The following is a 16639-nucleotide window of genomic DNA, read 5'->3' on the forward strand; positions in this document are numbered from 1 at the left end:
TCATCCCGTAGCCTTGTTTGAAGAGTTAACGTCTCGTAGATACCATTTGCTTCTGGAAGCTAAACGAAAATATGGTCACATTAACGTCTGGTCCACATCTGGTAAGATATTTCGCTGGAACCCGGCAACTTCACAAAAAATATGTATTAATAAAATTGACGATGTAAAATAAGGTTATCGTTAGAATAGTTACGTTATATCTCTATATATAAAACTACTTGGCTTTTCAAACTTAAAGAATGTATATAATTTAGTTTTTTCGCAAAGTTTTTTTTTTTTGGGTGATTTTTGTATTCATTTACAAGATATACATATTATATGGATTGTTCGGTTTTTTAAAGAATACTATATTATTACATATATAGCATATTGGTTATTTTACTGTATCGTAGTTGGCGGAGAAAACTTTAATGCTTCTAAATGTATACATGTCTGAAGCATGCAACAAAAAAATAATTATTATTTTTCTAACTTTAATGTACGTTCACTTTGTTCACAGTTTGACAGCTTTTACGAGTTTGTGGAGGCCGAGGAATATGATATAATTGGACTATCCGAAACTTGGTTAAACGATTCGATTAAAAATGGTGGTATTAATCTTTCTAATTACAATATTATTCGTAAAGATAGAAATGGACGTGGCGGTGGTGTCGCTTTTTATATACGTAGTTCTTTAAAATTTGAAGTTTTAGACGCCCCACCACAAATTAGTGCTTCAGAGCAAATATGGTTCCGCGCAAAAATTAATGGCAAAGTTATAATCTTTGGTTCACTTTACCGACCACCATCTATTAATCTTGGTTCTTGTTTGGACGATTTGGAAAATTCTATAGTTAGTTTTTTAACTCATTCTGATAATGTAGTTTTTGGGGGAGATTTGAATGTAGATATGTTGGATACTGGCAGCCCTGGGTATATTTGTGTTAACAGTCTTTTAAATAAATATAATTTAACCCAAGTGGTTCAGTCTCCAAATCGAATTTCCAATGCTCCAATTCTTGGAGCCAAGTTAATTGATGTTCTTGTTACTTCGGCTCCTGGCTTAATCACGGACGTGCAGGTTATTAATATGGATGACATATCCGATCATTGTTTAGTATTAGGTAAATTAAAACTTGAAAAAACCCGTACACCAAAGTCTTTACGTACTTACAGGGACTATTCAAATTTTGTTTTCGTAGATTTTCTTAATGACATTTTAAAAATTAACTGGCAAAATATATTTAACTTTACTGATATTGATGAAATGGTAACTTTTTTCCAAAAAAACGTAATTGATGTATTTGATATTCATGCGCACTTTAAAACCTCCAAGTTCACTAAAAGTGGATCCCATCTCCATGGATTATTGACAATATACGAGTTATGATGAAACTTAGACAAAAAGCCCTCACGAAGTATAAAAAACTAAAAACTGATGCTGCGCTTAATGAATACAAACAAATTAGGAATTTTGTAATGGGTGCAGTACGTAGCGAAAAGAAAGCCTACTTGAATGAACAATTTAAATCAAACCCTACTTGTTTTTGGAAAACATTGAATTCTCTTAACATAACATCTAAAGTTTCTCCTTCCACAATTATTAGAGATTCTCGAAACGCATCCTGATGGACTTAATTCTTTTTTTATTAATAGCATTCCCAAAGTAAATATGGTATGCACTAATAATGGCCCTAAAACTAAGTATACCAATAAAATACACCCTAATGTTAAGAAACTATTTCATTTTAAAGAAATTTATGAAAAGCAAGTTGAAAAAATAATTTGTAGTATAAAATCTACTGCAACTGGTTCTGATGGCCTGGGCATTAAAATGATTTCACTTTTAGTTCCTTATTTACCACCCTATATAACTTTTATAATTAATAAAGCACTTGTATTATCAAAATTTCTATCTGAATGGAAGAATGCTGATTTACTGCCCATCCCAAAAAATAATTCCCCTACGAAATTTTCTCATTATCGACCTATAAGTATATTGCCAACCCTTTCTAAAATATTGGAAAAGGCCATGTATATGCAATTAAATGATTTTTTTAGACTTAATTCCATAATTCCTATTACTCAGTCAGGGTTTCGATCGCAGCATGGTACCACGACGGCACTACTGCATGTATGTGATGATATTTTTAGTGCTTTGGATAATAGAGAGGTTACTGCATTAGTGCTGCTGGACTATAGCAAAGCGTTTGATACTCTGGATCACTCTCTTCTTCTTACCAAACTAAAATATTTTGGATTACACGAGTCGGTGCTGAGTCTACTTTGTGATTACTTAAGTAACAGAAAGCAAAGAGTGCTCTTAAATTCCACCTTTTCAGAATATTTAAATATTAATCAGGGAGTTCCTCAAGGGAGCATTTTGGGGTCACTACTATTTTCGATTTATACTTGTGATTTTTCTGAATTCCTGCATAACTGCAAGTCTCACCAATATGCAGATGACGTCCAACTCTACTCAGCTTTTCCGATAAATGAACTGAATACTGGCTTAGCACGCATTCATACCGATTTAAATCAAATTGTACAGGTGTCTAATTTTCATGGGCTGGCTCTCAACGGTACTAAATCTAAACTATTACTTTTTGGAATGCCTAAATCTGATCATTTGAATTTAAATGTTATTATCGATGGAAATATTATACAACCATCTGACTGCGAAAAAAACCTAGGCATTCTTCTTGATAATCAGCTTAATTTTGTAAAACATATTTCCAGTATTTTACAAAAAGCCTATTATAAATTGAAAGTTCTATACATGCATAAAGATATTTTATCTTCTGATGTTAAACTCAAATTAAGTGATTCGTTGGTTCTCTCTTTAATTAGCTATGGTAGTGTACTCTTCTGGCCAGCTCTTGCTCAAAAGGACAAGTTAAGCCTACAAAAGCTACAAACGTTTTGCTACGATAGAAGAAAATTTGATCACGTTGATTTCTTGCCTCTGGCTGGTTGAATTTGGATGAACGTTATAAAATCAATATGGCTGTTCTTGTTTATAAGGTACTCCATAATAAACTTCCCCAATATCTATATGACAAATTATCCAGTCATAACAGCATACATGACCGTGAAATGCGCCACTCTGCAGCAAATGTAAGCAAAATTCTATTTTAGGCTTCTCTTCTTATTTTTTTTTCTGTATGTTCTTCATAATGTTTAAAAGTAATAGCCGTGCTTCTATTTTTTCCATTTCCCGAGTTTTGTCCATAATTAATTAGAACTTTGTCTCTCGTATCTCCAACACCATAATAAAAATCCAATAAATAATGTTCTGATTTTGTTGATTACTATAATTCTATTTCATAACTTATAAATACAGGGTGTTACAGAATAAAATGCTGATCCTTAAGGGTATTAATTCTTCGCTGATTTTAAGAAGAAAAATTCAAATAAAGCTATTGAAATAGATGTATTTAATAGTCAACAAATATGACTCAATATATTTTTATTATTGGAGAGGTTTATGATGTTAATATTTAGTTTAAGCCAATATCCACATCGTCATCTTTCTTTATGAAAACAGAAAGCAACTGTAATATAAATGCGTTTGTATAATAACTGACGTAGTGTTTTTACTAATACAAAGACCGATTCATTAGGTCCGTATTAGTCTGTATTAAAAGGGATATATTTAAGATTCATTCCTTTTTCGACTTTTGCTTCATTCGCTGCTTAAGTAATAAAAATAAAAGAATAGTTATTATAATTTGTGTTTTTGTTCTACCCATATTCTTAATAAAAGCTATATCCTAAACCTCGTAATTTTTGAGCTACAGGGTGTTACAATGTTAAGTAAAAATCGTTTCTTCATCATAACTTTATTAACTTGCTGGTATTAACAGTCATTTTTTGATGTAGGAGATTTTTTAAAAGTTTAACCAGTGGCGTCCGTACAAGAACGTAGACTAAATATACAGTGCCGGCCAAAAGTAGAGAAACTTTTAATTTATTTTCTAATTTAATAATCTAATCAAAACTTTTGTGACACCATGTATTAAAAATGTTTATCTTAGCCTAAGCCATAAATTCATACCAAAACAGTTTGAATATTTATCACAGGAATGTAAATAGTAAACAATGTTTTTTTTACTTGAGGACATAAATAGAGAAACTTTTTGTATTAAATATTTTAAATTAAATAGGTCTCGTTTGAAGCAGTTCGTTTTCGATTGTGAAGAAGCCTATTTAGTATTAAAATGCCTCGAGGTATAAATTTATCTGAACGAATAAAAAAACTTATAATTGAGAAGCACAATGCGGGAATGAAACAAGTAACAATCGCTAGAGAACTTGATCTTCATAAAAGTGTCATTTGTAAACAAATCAAATTGTGGCAAACTAGAGGCACTACTGCCAGCATCTCTAAGCCAGGTAGACCCAAAAAAACAACATCTGCAACTGACAAGCTAATTAGACGATGTTCTATAAGAAATCCATTTTTCTACGCCGAAGATATAAAAAAGGCATATCCCAGCATTTCACTTTCAGTTCGATCTATTCGAAGACGTTTATGTGACGCCAACTTAAAAGCCAGAAGACCGGTAAAAAAACCTTTCATTTCAACTAAAAATAGACAAATTCGTTTAAGATTCGCAAAAGAACACTTATATTGGACCTATAATCAATGGAAAAACGTTTTATGGTCAGATGAAAGTAATTTAAATTTATTTGGGTCAGATGGTATAAGATGGGTTAGACGTCCCGAGAATGAAAAATTCAACCCAAAGTACACTATTCCCACAATCAAACATGGAGGCGGTGTGGTTGGTGTGGGGATATTTTTCCGGGCATGGCGTTGGTCCACTGGTGAGAATAGATGGGATCATGAATAGCCAATATTATCTAAACATCTTAAGGAATAATATGCTTCCCTACGCCGAGGATAATTTGCCGTTAATTTGGAAATTCCAGCATGATAACGACCCCAAGCACACTTCTAAAATTGTTAAAAATTCCCTAACCTCTCAACAAATTCAAGTTCTGAAGTGGCCAGCTCAAAGTCCAGATTTAAATCCCATCGAGAACTTGTAGGAGCACCTAGACAAAAAAATCCGGATAAGTTCAAGATAAGAATTTTAAATGAATTTGTTCCAACTTGCGCGGCCTCACTGTATGTTTACGTGCTGGCGTTACTTCATCTGCCAAGTTTCTTTTGGTAATAAATGTTAAATTTAAAAAGTTGCCCTCATTATATGTTATTCGAACGGCATCTTTTTCAAACAATAGTTATTTATGTAACAAGTGTGTAAAATGAGCCTTTTTTTGATGAATGGGAAACTTGTCGCATGAACCGTAGGCGAATTCCCAATATCCATGAATAAAAAATGGGGATTTTACACACGTGTAACATACCAAATTTTTTCTACTACCGAAGAAAACATTAAAAATTAAAAATATCAAATTACTCTACGCACTAGTAGGTAAAAAGTGAAACTTTACACACCCTGGAAAGTGTGTAAAGTGAGCACTTTACGCATGGTAGTAGAAAAAAATAGTTTTTAATTACGATCTCTATTGCTAAAAAACTATCACCTTCCTCAAAATGACAGATTTCGGATGCTCATTCTATAATATCTAAAACTTAATACTCACCATTGCCACGTCACTATCAACATCAGGCGTGACCTTTTTCAAACTCTTTTTCTTCAGATCATCACTGTCTCCTGTACTGGAGCTCTCGTCATCGCTGCTACCTTTTTTCTGGTCTTTTTTGTTCAGTTTCAACGTCAACTTGATCCCTGGCTTCCGAACTACTTCAATAGATTTTATTTTTGGTCTAGAGTGCCGCGAATGAGATGACTTGGAAAGCCTGAGTAAAATCGATAGTTATTAGCATTATATGGGGTGTCCAAGATAAAGATTCTAAGTATAGGGATCTCAGTACCAACTAGAGATATTAGAAAAACGTAATGTTTTTTGAAGCGTGCTTACATGCCATTGAGAGATTTGATAACTTGTATGTATAGATCAAAATATTTTATTTATTATTTAGCCCTATATCCCACTAAGCTTAAAACAATTAACTAGATCACTAATATAACATATTAAATATAAAAAATTATTTGGTCTCCAAAGGCATGTAAATACACTTCAAAGAACACAACATTTTCCTAATCCATCCTAAGTAGTATTCCCAACTTGTACTAAGATAGTATCAATATCTTAGATTCTAAAAGTGGAATAAAAAAACAATTTGTTGTAAGACCAAAAAATATGCAACATGCGAAATTTACCTGATTTTACCCTACTTACTTTTTAACCTCAAAGAACTCCCTATTTGTTTCATATAAGTCTTGGAGCTCTTCACATTTAAATTTAGGTAGTCGTATATGAACCAGTGATTTTAATTTGGGATCGTCTAGGTTCGGTTCCCGTTTTTCAGAAATCCTGGACAAAACCTGATCTCCGCTGTCGCTGTCACTATCAGAGGAATTTTTCTTTTTGCTAATTTTCGACAAAGATTTGTCTAAATTGTAGTTCGATTTGTTCGACTCTTTTTTTTTCTTTTTCATCTTATTCCCTTTGGTTTCTACCTCGCTATCACTTTCACTGTCGCAATACGAGATGCGCTTTTTCCTTTTGTTTTGCCTTTTCTCCGCCTTATCCACATCGGAGGATTGTTCTAAAATTGAATTTTACACATTAAATACGACCTCATTAAGAAAAATACTGTTTTCTATATTTTACAGTACACTTAATGAAATATTTCATAGAGCAGTTCCGCTTAAAATCGTTAAAAAATATAAATTTCCAGTCTGGTTTAAATAAATAAATAAATAAATAAAAATAGTGTACATAGGCGAAGTCTAGCCAAAGGCTAATCTACTTAACCTATTTAAAAAAAGTAAGCAAAATTATTTTAGATAGCACAACAGAAAGAAAAAATTAACATTTGTAATGGTAACACTAATATTAATATAAAAATAAATAGATATGCACCCATTGGTCCATAAAAATCAAAAAATTATAAAATAAGAAATACCTACTGACAATTTAGCTATGCTGTTTTGTTAAAAAATGCAGCTTTACTTGCATTTCTTTTATAGGATTCGGAACAAGGTCATTGTAAATTGCCACAGCATTATACAGAAAACTATGACGAACAAAGGCTGTTCGATATCTAGGAATTGACAACTTTTTTATAAATCTCAGATTTGCTTCATGTAAATTTTTCCGAAAAGTAAGTTTTTTGCGAAGGTAGGGAGGAGTAGACGACGCTAGCAGTCTATGCACAAAAACCGCCAATTGCAAAGAGAATAGATTTTCCACGCGCAGCCAACTAAGTTCACATAGCCTTGCAGAGACTCTATCATACTTTCTCAGTCCATAAATAAATCTGCAGCATTGATTTTGCAGCTTTTGCAAACGGTACGCAGTAATTTTGTCTAAACATGGAAAATAAACAATATTGCAGTAATTCATAATAGGTAATACTAAAGACTCACACAGTTTTTTCCCTACCTTAAAATTAATTATATTTCTGTTTGCATACAATGGCTTTAAAGAATAGTATGACTTTTTAATAACATTAGAAACGTGTAACTTAAAGCGCAATTCATCATCCAAAAGCAATCCAAGATTTTTTGCACATTTAACCATATTTAGCCGATTACCTCCCACAAAAAGCTTTAAACCGTCCAATGCTATTCTTTTTTTGTTCTTAGAAGTAAAGCACATAATACAACACTTTGAAGTATTGAGTTTCAAATTATTTTGAGAGGAAAAGAAGGCAATTCTAGAAAGATCGTCGTTTATTTTATTTGATGCCTCCAATATAGATTCAGCTTTAAAAGAATGATAAATTCGCATATCATTCGCGAACCCCTGGATCTGGCAGTATTTTACAACTTTAAACAAATCAGAAACATACATCAGAAATAAGAGAGGTCCCAAAACAGATCCCTGAGGTACTCCAGATGTTATATATTTGATATTTGAAAAAGTCTGATCTTACAAGACCACCATTTGCCTTCTGTTGGATAAGTAAGATTTAAAAAACATTTGGGAATCATTATCAAAGCCATAATAAGCCAATTTTGCCAAAAACAAATGATGATCCAAGGTGTCAAATGCTTTGGAAAAATCAAGCATTATAAGTGCTGTGGAGTCACCTTTATCCATTGCAGAAATTATCTCTTGGGTAACGTTTAGTAAGACAGATATCGTGCTATGTTGTTTTCTAAACCCAGATTGCTTATGCGGAATAATATTATTGGAGGTGAGAAAGTCATAAATTTGCGGCTGTATAAACTTTTCCAAAACTTTAGCGATGACCGGGATAATTGAAATTGGTCTAAGGTCGCTGAAATTAGTTGAATTATTAATTTTAGCCAAAGGTGTTAAGAGAGAAATTTTCCACATACCCGGGAAATACCCAGCTTCTAGGCAACAGTTTATAATATGCGTAATATATGGATATAGCTTTGGAATACAGTGTTGCAACATTAACGCTGATATTGAATCATAACCGTGTGCATTTGATTTTAGGCTTAAGACTATTTTAGAAATTTCCTCAACTTTGGCTAATCGAAATGCAAAATTTAGATCATGTTTAAACTGTTTGTTCTGAAAATTAGCAACTTCTTCGGGGCAACTACTTAACGGGCTATAAATTGAAGCAAAATAGTCATTAATTTTGTTTGGATCTCGGAGATTTAAAGGAATAGAATGATTAGAGACATTTTTTAGACTTAGATTATTAATAGCTTTCCACAACTGTTTACTATCTCTGATGTTCTGATGAAATTGCAGATAATTTCTTTTTTCTCGCCTAATCATTTCCACCACAAGATTACGCATCTGTCTATAATATGCCCAATCAGTCAAATTTTTAGATTTTTTCAAACTTGACAATGCCTTATTTTTTCTTTTATAAAAAGCTGCACATTTGCAGTTATCCACGGGGTATAAGGCTTAGAAATTTTTGACGTCGTAAAGGGTGCATGTCTATCAAATAATGAACAAATATTACTAGTAAGATACTGAATTTTTTCGTCTAGATTATTGATATAGTACACATTATCCCACACAATTTTATTCAGGTCCTTATAAAAATCATTTTTATTAAAATGTTTAAAATTACAATAGAGTTTCGTTTTTATCTCCCTACTCCGTGCCGCAATCTCAATACTGCAGAATATAGCTTGATGGTCACTAATTAGATCAGCGTTAAGTACTGCTGTACTTATAACATTTGAGGGTTTATTAAAATAGATACCATCAATGAGTGTTTGTGCCATAGCAGCAATACGAGTAGGCTCATTTATTAACTGAGTAAAATCATAAGCTGTAAGACAATCAAGTAAAATATTATTTGTAAAATGATTAACATTAACATCATCCAGGATGATAATATTCTCATACTGTAGACATGCATGTGATAATATATCGTCAAGACATTCAACACAACGCCCTTAATCTGACCTTGGTGGTCTATAGACTGTTCCAACAAGAAAAATTGTTTTGCCTATATTTACTTTAATAAACAAACACTCTAAATCATCAGAAAAGTCAATGTCAGCAAAAACTAAAGAGCTTTCAAAAATCTGTCGTACATAGACAGCCACGCCCCCACCCCTACCACGTCTATCCTTTACAAATAATTTGTAGTTCGGGATCAGAAAATTATCAGCCTCAGAATCGCTCAACCAGCTTTCAGAAATACACATAATGTCAGTATTGGTTAACGTAATTAAATTTACAAAATAATCAAAGCCTGTAAACAGTGATCGGACATTTAGACGCCCAAAATTAACATTTTTAACCATATTAGCTTCCATATCAGTTTACCAAAAATACACAGCAGACCAACAAATTATAACAAAATAAAAGAAAAATAAATCAAATTAAAAAAAAAGGAAAAAAACTTATAAATTAGGTTAAATGGGCACAAGTATGAAATCTAAGAAAAAATAAACAAAAAGAAGTTTATCATAGGTGCCTCTGAACCTATAAATAAATAGACGTATAACATATAAACATATTTGCACATATAAAAAAAGTATATATATATATATAATAAGTTTAAACCTAGGCAATAATACATATTGCAAATCAGTGGTAAAATAACAAGAGCAAAGGGAAAAAATATATAGTATAAAAAGAATTCCACCACCCTAGAAATTCTTACTATAAATCTATGGTAATTGATATAACGATTTGCTAAAGAGTACCTTGTTTAAATGGAATTTAAGCCATCTTCGTCCTGAACTCTGTGTACAATGCCCCGATGTTTAATATAGATATACCCATGTATACACCACACATTTTGTTTTGAGAATTTATTCACGGCACTTTTAAGTAACATCTGTCTTATTTTAGTAAGATCCTCCTGTAACACGACACCCGTATTTTTTAGATGTTTTCGGTTCTTCAACAATACGGATTTTTTGTTCACATCGAAAAATTCTACCATCACGATTGGTGGCTTATCATTGTGGCCCGGCATAATTTGTTTCATGCGAAAACACCTATTAATATCTGATTCACGAAGGTCACTGTTTTGTATTTTGCTTCGCAGAAAATTTAAAACCTTTTGCTTTAAGTTTAATTCCGTTTCGTCGGGGGGACTTTGAAATCCAAGGATGCGGACATTACGACGCCTTGAGTGCTGCTCCTGGGAATCTACCATGCGTAATAAAGTTTTATTAGCTATGCGTAGATCGTTAACTTCTTTTTTTGTCGATGAAAGTCCCTGTTCCATTTTCTTTAGTTTTTCCTTAAATTTTTCCTCTATCTTACCAAAAATGCCATCGACCAATTTCTGATAAAATTCGCCGCTCTGAGATTCCTCGGCAAACACCTTTCTAATGGATTCCAGGTCTCCACGACTTAATACCATGGTAGCCGAACTAGTGTTACTAGATAGAATTCGCAATAAAATATAATCTTACAAATCTTTTACTAGAAAAACTTATTAAAAATTTGAGGACAGAGGCACGCACCGTTTGTTTAATCAAGGATCTACGGATTGATTCTGATGTCATAAGATATATCAAACTAAAGAATTTAATTCGAAAAAAGCTCAAGAAATACAGAACTCATTATTATGAAAGTCAGTTTAGAATAGTTCGAAGCAATATTAAAGAACACATTAGAGTTGCTTTTTTTAGAATTTTCTTGAACAGCTGAAAATCGAATTAATGTAGACTCCTCCGATTTTTAGAACTATGTGCAGAATAAGAAAGGAATTTCGCGTATTCCCAGAGTAATGCTGTTTTAGGATCGTACAATAAAAGATCCACAGCAAATTGTTGATGCATTTGGAACTTTCTTTCAAAGCGTATATATTGAGTCGGATCCATCTAGTATTAATGTTGGCATTGAATTGAGCCAGACTATTAACAACTCTCTAAATTGCTCTTATAATTTTTCGGAAGATGAAATTGTCACCGCCTCTAATAAACTAAAAAGTAAGTTGACCTCCGGTACCGATGGAGTGCCAAGTCTTGTCGTTAAAGATTGTATTCGCGTTTTGTCCGGGCCTATTGCCCACATATTTAATCTTATTTTGTCTTCAACAGTATTTCCCGATAAATGGAAGACTGCAAGAATATCCCCGATACTCAAAAAGGGACCGAAGAACGACATTTAACATTACAGAGCTATATCGATCTTATGTAATTTCTCCAAACTTTTTGAAATAGTTCTTTATAATCTATATATATAAAAGAGTTTGTCCTGACTGACTGACTCATCATCGCAGAGCCCAAACTACAATAGCTAGAAACGTGAAATTTTGCCAACGGGTTCCTTTTATAATGTAGGCACCGGATAAGAACGGATTTTTCGAAATTCCACCGATAAGGAGTAAAAAATGGGAAAATTGTTACCCGTGACCTCGAGAACTAAGGGGGCGTGGCGTGGCTTCGGAGTTTGAACGGAGACTGCCGCATCAACGAGTCGCAGGCATCAACTTAAGAAAAAAAAATTAACTGCAACAATGTTTTTTTATAATGTAGGCCTCGGATACGAACGAACTTCCACCGATAAGGGGTGTTAGCGATATGATAAATATCGCATAGCAGCATAAAACTGATTAATAAATACGATTGAAAAAGTGCCTCTGTATTATTTTTATTTTGGTAGACATAACAACAAGGCGGGTCCATGCGAGACTGATACCCGAGAGGTGACTCGACTCAGTTTTACATCATTTTTAAGATTATTTGTGTCTTGGTTTTATAATAATTATATTATATTAATCGCGCCCCTTGACCTCAAGAAAAACGGCGTGGCAATTGTGGGTTGCATGTTTTATCAATGAGGCGAGGCTTCGGATTTTATTTTTGTGTATTGTGGGTTTCATTTACTATTATTGAAGGCCTTCTTCGACTTTTCTTTTATTTTCACAAGAGCAACGCCGCGGGCATTCAGCTAGTAGAATATATGCCCATGTCAAATTAGACATAGCACCTAATCAATTTGGTTTCATCAAAAATCGCTCCTGTACAGTAAACCTGGCTTGTCTAAATAAATATTTGTGTCAGCATTTGGATAATGGAGGTCAGGTTGATGTAATATACCTTGATTTCTGCAAAGCTTTTGACCAAATTGACCACTTTGTACTTCTTCATAAGCTAACATTTTTTGGTTTTTCTACGGATTTAGTTGCTTTAATAAAATCTTACTTACGAGGTCGTAAACAGTTTGTTGAATATGAAAGCTTTAAGTCTCCTATACAGGGTGTCCGGAAAAAGGAGGCCAATCCGCCAGCCACATATAAGGTGGACCAAAATAATGCGGCTTTTGTTATGCCGTTTTTTAATTGGGTGCTCGGTATTCAATATACAGAGCATTAAAATGAGAAATATAAAATCGTTTTTTTAAAGTAAGTCGAGTGTTTCATAAGATATTAAATTAAAATTTGGTGTGAGGGGGTTTTTTGGAACGAGAAATTGAAATCCGTTTACGGATTCGCTATACCTTGCAGAGGGCGCGACCTGCGGTATATTGCATGTACTAAAAATAGCAAAACTTTTTTGTACCCCTGTATAATAAGTTCTAGTAAAAAATTGTAATTATCCAATCTTTTCTTGTAAAAAAAGTATTCCTAGTAAATGTCGTCCTGAGAATCCGTTTATTAGATATCTTAATTTCAAAATCTAGATACATTTTATCAAGTTAACAAAATAAACGTACATTATTTTTTCTAAATTAATGCTAAACTACTTATTCTAATAAAAATCATAGAATAATGACCCTAAATTATTTGTTCTACGTAACCTCCATTCATTTGTATACACATACGAGCCCTCTTTATTAAAGTAAATCTAAGGCTTTGAAAAATATTTGGTTTTAACCTGAAATGCTCTCCAGCTGCAATAATTCTTTCCCTTAAATGATCCTCGTTTGAAATCGGAACCATATACACAAAATCTTTCATACATCCCCAGACTGAAAAATCCAAAGGTGTGAGGTCGGGCGAACGGGGTGGCCACGGAACAGGAGCATTTCGACCCCGACCAATCCAGCGATTAGAAAATACTTGATGTAAATAGTGCCTAACATTTATAGCAAAATGAGCCGGAGCACCATCGAGTTGAAACCAAAGATTTTGTCTTAAATTTAAAGACAAATAATTAAGCAAATCGGGCAGTATTTCTTGTAGAAACAACAGAAATAAATCACCAGTTAAATTACCTGGTAAAATGACAGCTCCTAAAAGAAAGTTATCCACAACACCTGCCCACACATTCGCTTTAAAATTTACTTGATATGTCTCAACTATGACCCTAGGATTCTCTTCAGCCCATATGTGAGCGTTATGAATATTTGTCACGCCATTTCTCGTTAACATGGCTTTGTCAGTAAACAGAATCGCCCTTATAAAATCTACATTTCTATTATTCATTTCACATAACCTTCTGCAAAAAGCAAATCTTGCCTTGGGATCGTCAGATCGCCAAAGATTTTTCAGCCTTAGATTTTCTTTAATAAATAGGGCTCGCATGTGTATACAAATGAATGGAGGTCATGTAGAACAAATAATTTAGGGTTTTTTATTTTAGTCATTATTTTTTGTTTTATTATAATAAGTAATTTAGAAAAAATAATTTTCGCTTATTTTGTTAATTTGTTAAAATGTATCTAGATTTTAAAATTAAGATATCTAATAAACGGATTCTCAAAACGACATTTATTAAGAATACTTTTTTTACAAGAAAAGATTGGATAATTAGAATTTTTTACTAGAACTTTGTTATACAGGGGTAGAAAAAAGTTTTGGTACTTTTAACACATGCAATATACCGCAGGTGGCGCCCTCTGCAAAGTATAGCGAATCCGTGAACGGATTTTAATTTCTCGTTCAAAAAGCCCCCTCACACCAAATTTTAATTTAATATCTTATGAAACACTCGACTTACTTTAAAAAAACAATTTTATATTTCTTATTTTGACGCCCTGTATATTGAATACCGAGCACCCAATTAAAAAATAACATAACGAAAGTCGCATTATTTTCGTCCACCCTATATGTGCCCGGCGGATTGGCCTCCTTTTTCCGGACACCCTGTATATGAAGTGTGCTCGGGAGTTCCGCATCTAATTTGGGCCCGCTTCTCTTTTTATTATTTATAAAAGATCTTGCCAAATTACTGTCTTGTCAGAGTTTACTGTTTGCGGATGATATAAAATTGTTCACAAAAATAGATACTGAAGACGATTGCGAATTCCTTCAGGTAAATCTTAATAAAGTAGAGAATTGGTACAATGTCAATAGACTTTATTTAAATGTTAATAAATGCTCTATTCTCTCATTTTCTAGAAAACTGTTGCCAATCAATTTTGACTATAGAGCAAATAATGTTGTGTTAGCCAGAGTGGATGAGGCGATTAATCTGGGAATTACTTATGATGCGAAATTAAGTTTCGCCAAGCATGTGGAAAAAATAGTTTCTGACTCTGCCAAATTGTTGGGTTTTATTTATCGAAACTGGCGGCACTTTGGAAACATTAATACTTTAAAACCACTTTTTTTCACTTACATACACTCAAAAATATAATACGGATGTCTAATTTGGTACCCAATTTATAGCTGATAGATGATATTGAGCGCATTCAGCGCAAGTTTATGAAGTATCTCTGGTTTAGAGAGGAAGGTGTCTTTCCAGCCAGAGGTTTGGATAGTCAATTATACTTAAATAAATTTAATATTATACCCTTAGCAAAAAGAAGAGAAATTCTTTCCATAAAATTCTTATATAACCTTATTCATAACAAAATTGACTGTTCCATCCTTTTGGCTGGATTAAATTTTAGGGTACCAAGAATAAACTCTGGGCATTTTAGATTATTTTATGTAAATCCCGTTAGGACTAATATTTTGCTTAAATCACCTATTAATATAATGTGTCAGAATTATATTAATAATAATTTACATGAACGGTTCGATATTTTTGTTGACAGTTTAAGGTCCATTATAGAAAGTATAAAGTAAATAGGTGATGCAGAGTCTTTCTAGTATTTATATAGATAGTCTGCTAGTACATAGAATGTTAAGCATTTTGATTTTTAATTTTTATACAAATTTGGGTAATTTTTTTTAAATTCTTTCCTGTAATTGGGTAACAAACCTGTTGGAAATAAATGCCTCTTTTTTTCTTATGTATATAGGGTGTTTGATTCAGGCTAGGTACCAGCCGTATATGTTACGGCGAAAGTACAAAATTGGTACGATGTTGACCCTTAGAAGGGAATGTGGATATATACTAATTTAAAAAATTTATTATGAAGGGTGTCCCAATAGGAACGCACATTTTGAAGTGCGCACCATTTTTTATCGCAGTAGGTCAAATAAAATTAAAAAATTAAGTAGCCATGGAACGATATACGGTCGAACAAATCAAACGTTAGACTATACGTTATTTTCGCTTATTATGTATAATTTAATCCCTTACTGTTATCTAGATTATAAATTTTTTTTATTTTTTTTTTATTTAATCAATCAATTACATATTAATTTACAATTATTATGAGATGTAATATGCATACAATGGACATAATGTGTCTGTGTGTATGCACATCAAGCTCATCAATAATTAGTTTATAATGAACTTCAACCTAACACTAATAATAGTAACATATACACTACCGCTCAAAAGTATTTGCCCACCATGTATTCTTTTTCATATTTTAAATTAGATACAAAAATCTTATCTTTATACCTATATTTAGATTGTTTCTCTTTTGTAAATTGCATATATGCTTAAACAGCATACCTATCAACTATGGTTCGTTGAAAAACACTGAGTATTTAAAAATAGTCTTGCAAATAACAAACAATGTAGTGAAAATATGCACTTCTTCTAAAAAACTAATCTGTTTACAGCTCGTTTCCGATGAAATTTGAAACATTTAAAGGTGTTTAGTCTTCAAGAATTGATTTTGTGTAACATTGGTAAATAATTTCAAAAGAGTTATCGGTAGAAACAAAAGGTATTATCATTGAACTTCATAAGGCTGGAAAGACTAACCGTCAAATTTCGACGGATTTGGGAATTGAAAGGCGGACTGTCGATTATAATGTTTCATGAAATTCACCAGAGAAGGGACTATTAGCAACAAACCTCGATCGGAAAGGCCAAAGGCAACAAGTTCAAAGAAGGATTTAAATATTATAATTACAAGCAAACGC

General features: G+C 32.7%; 2 protein-coding genes across 6 annotated transcripts in view; one reads left to right on the top strand and one right to left on the bottom strand.

Annotated features, from left to right (window-relative positions):
• LOC126736016 (transcriptional regulator ATRX homolog) overlaps positions 1–16639 on the bottom strand; it is a 181542-nt gene that overhangs the window by 126814 nt on the left and 38089 nt on the right. For all 4 annotated transcript variants that reach the window (XM_050440201.1, XM_050440200.1, XM_050440202.1 and 1 more), the window contains 2 exons: positions 6256–6625; positions 5596–5812 (listed from right to left, as the gene is read on the bottom strand). In XM_050440201.1, the coding sequence (XP_050296158.1) occupies positions 5596–5812; positions 6256–6625 (587 nt within the window). The remainder of the gene's footprint in view (positions 1–5595; positions 5813–6255; positions 6626–16639) is intronic.
• Positions 1–16639, top strand: part of LOC126736038 (protein phosphatase 1 regulatory subunit 21) — a 129669-nt gene that overhangs the window by 13685 nt on the left and 99345 nt on the right. The window lies entirely within an intron of this gene.

The sequence above is a fragment of the Anthonomus grandis genome, chromosome 5 (genome assembly GCF_022605725.1).
Source record: "Anthonomus grandis grandis chromosome 5, icAntGran1.3, whole genome shotgun sequence".
Classification (NCBI taxonomy): Eukaryota; Metazoa; Arthropoda; class Insecta; order Coleoptera; family Curculionidae; genus Anthonomus; species Anthonomus grandis.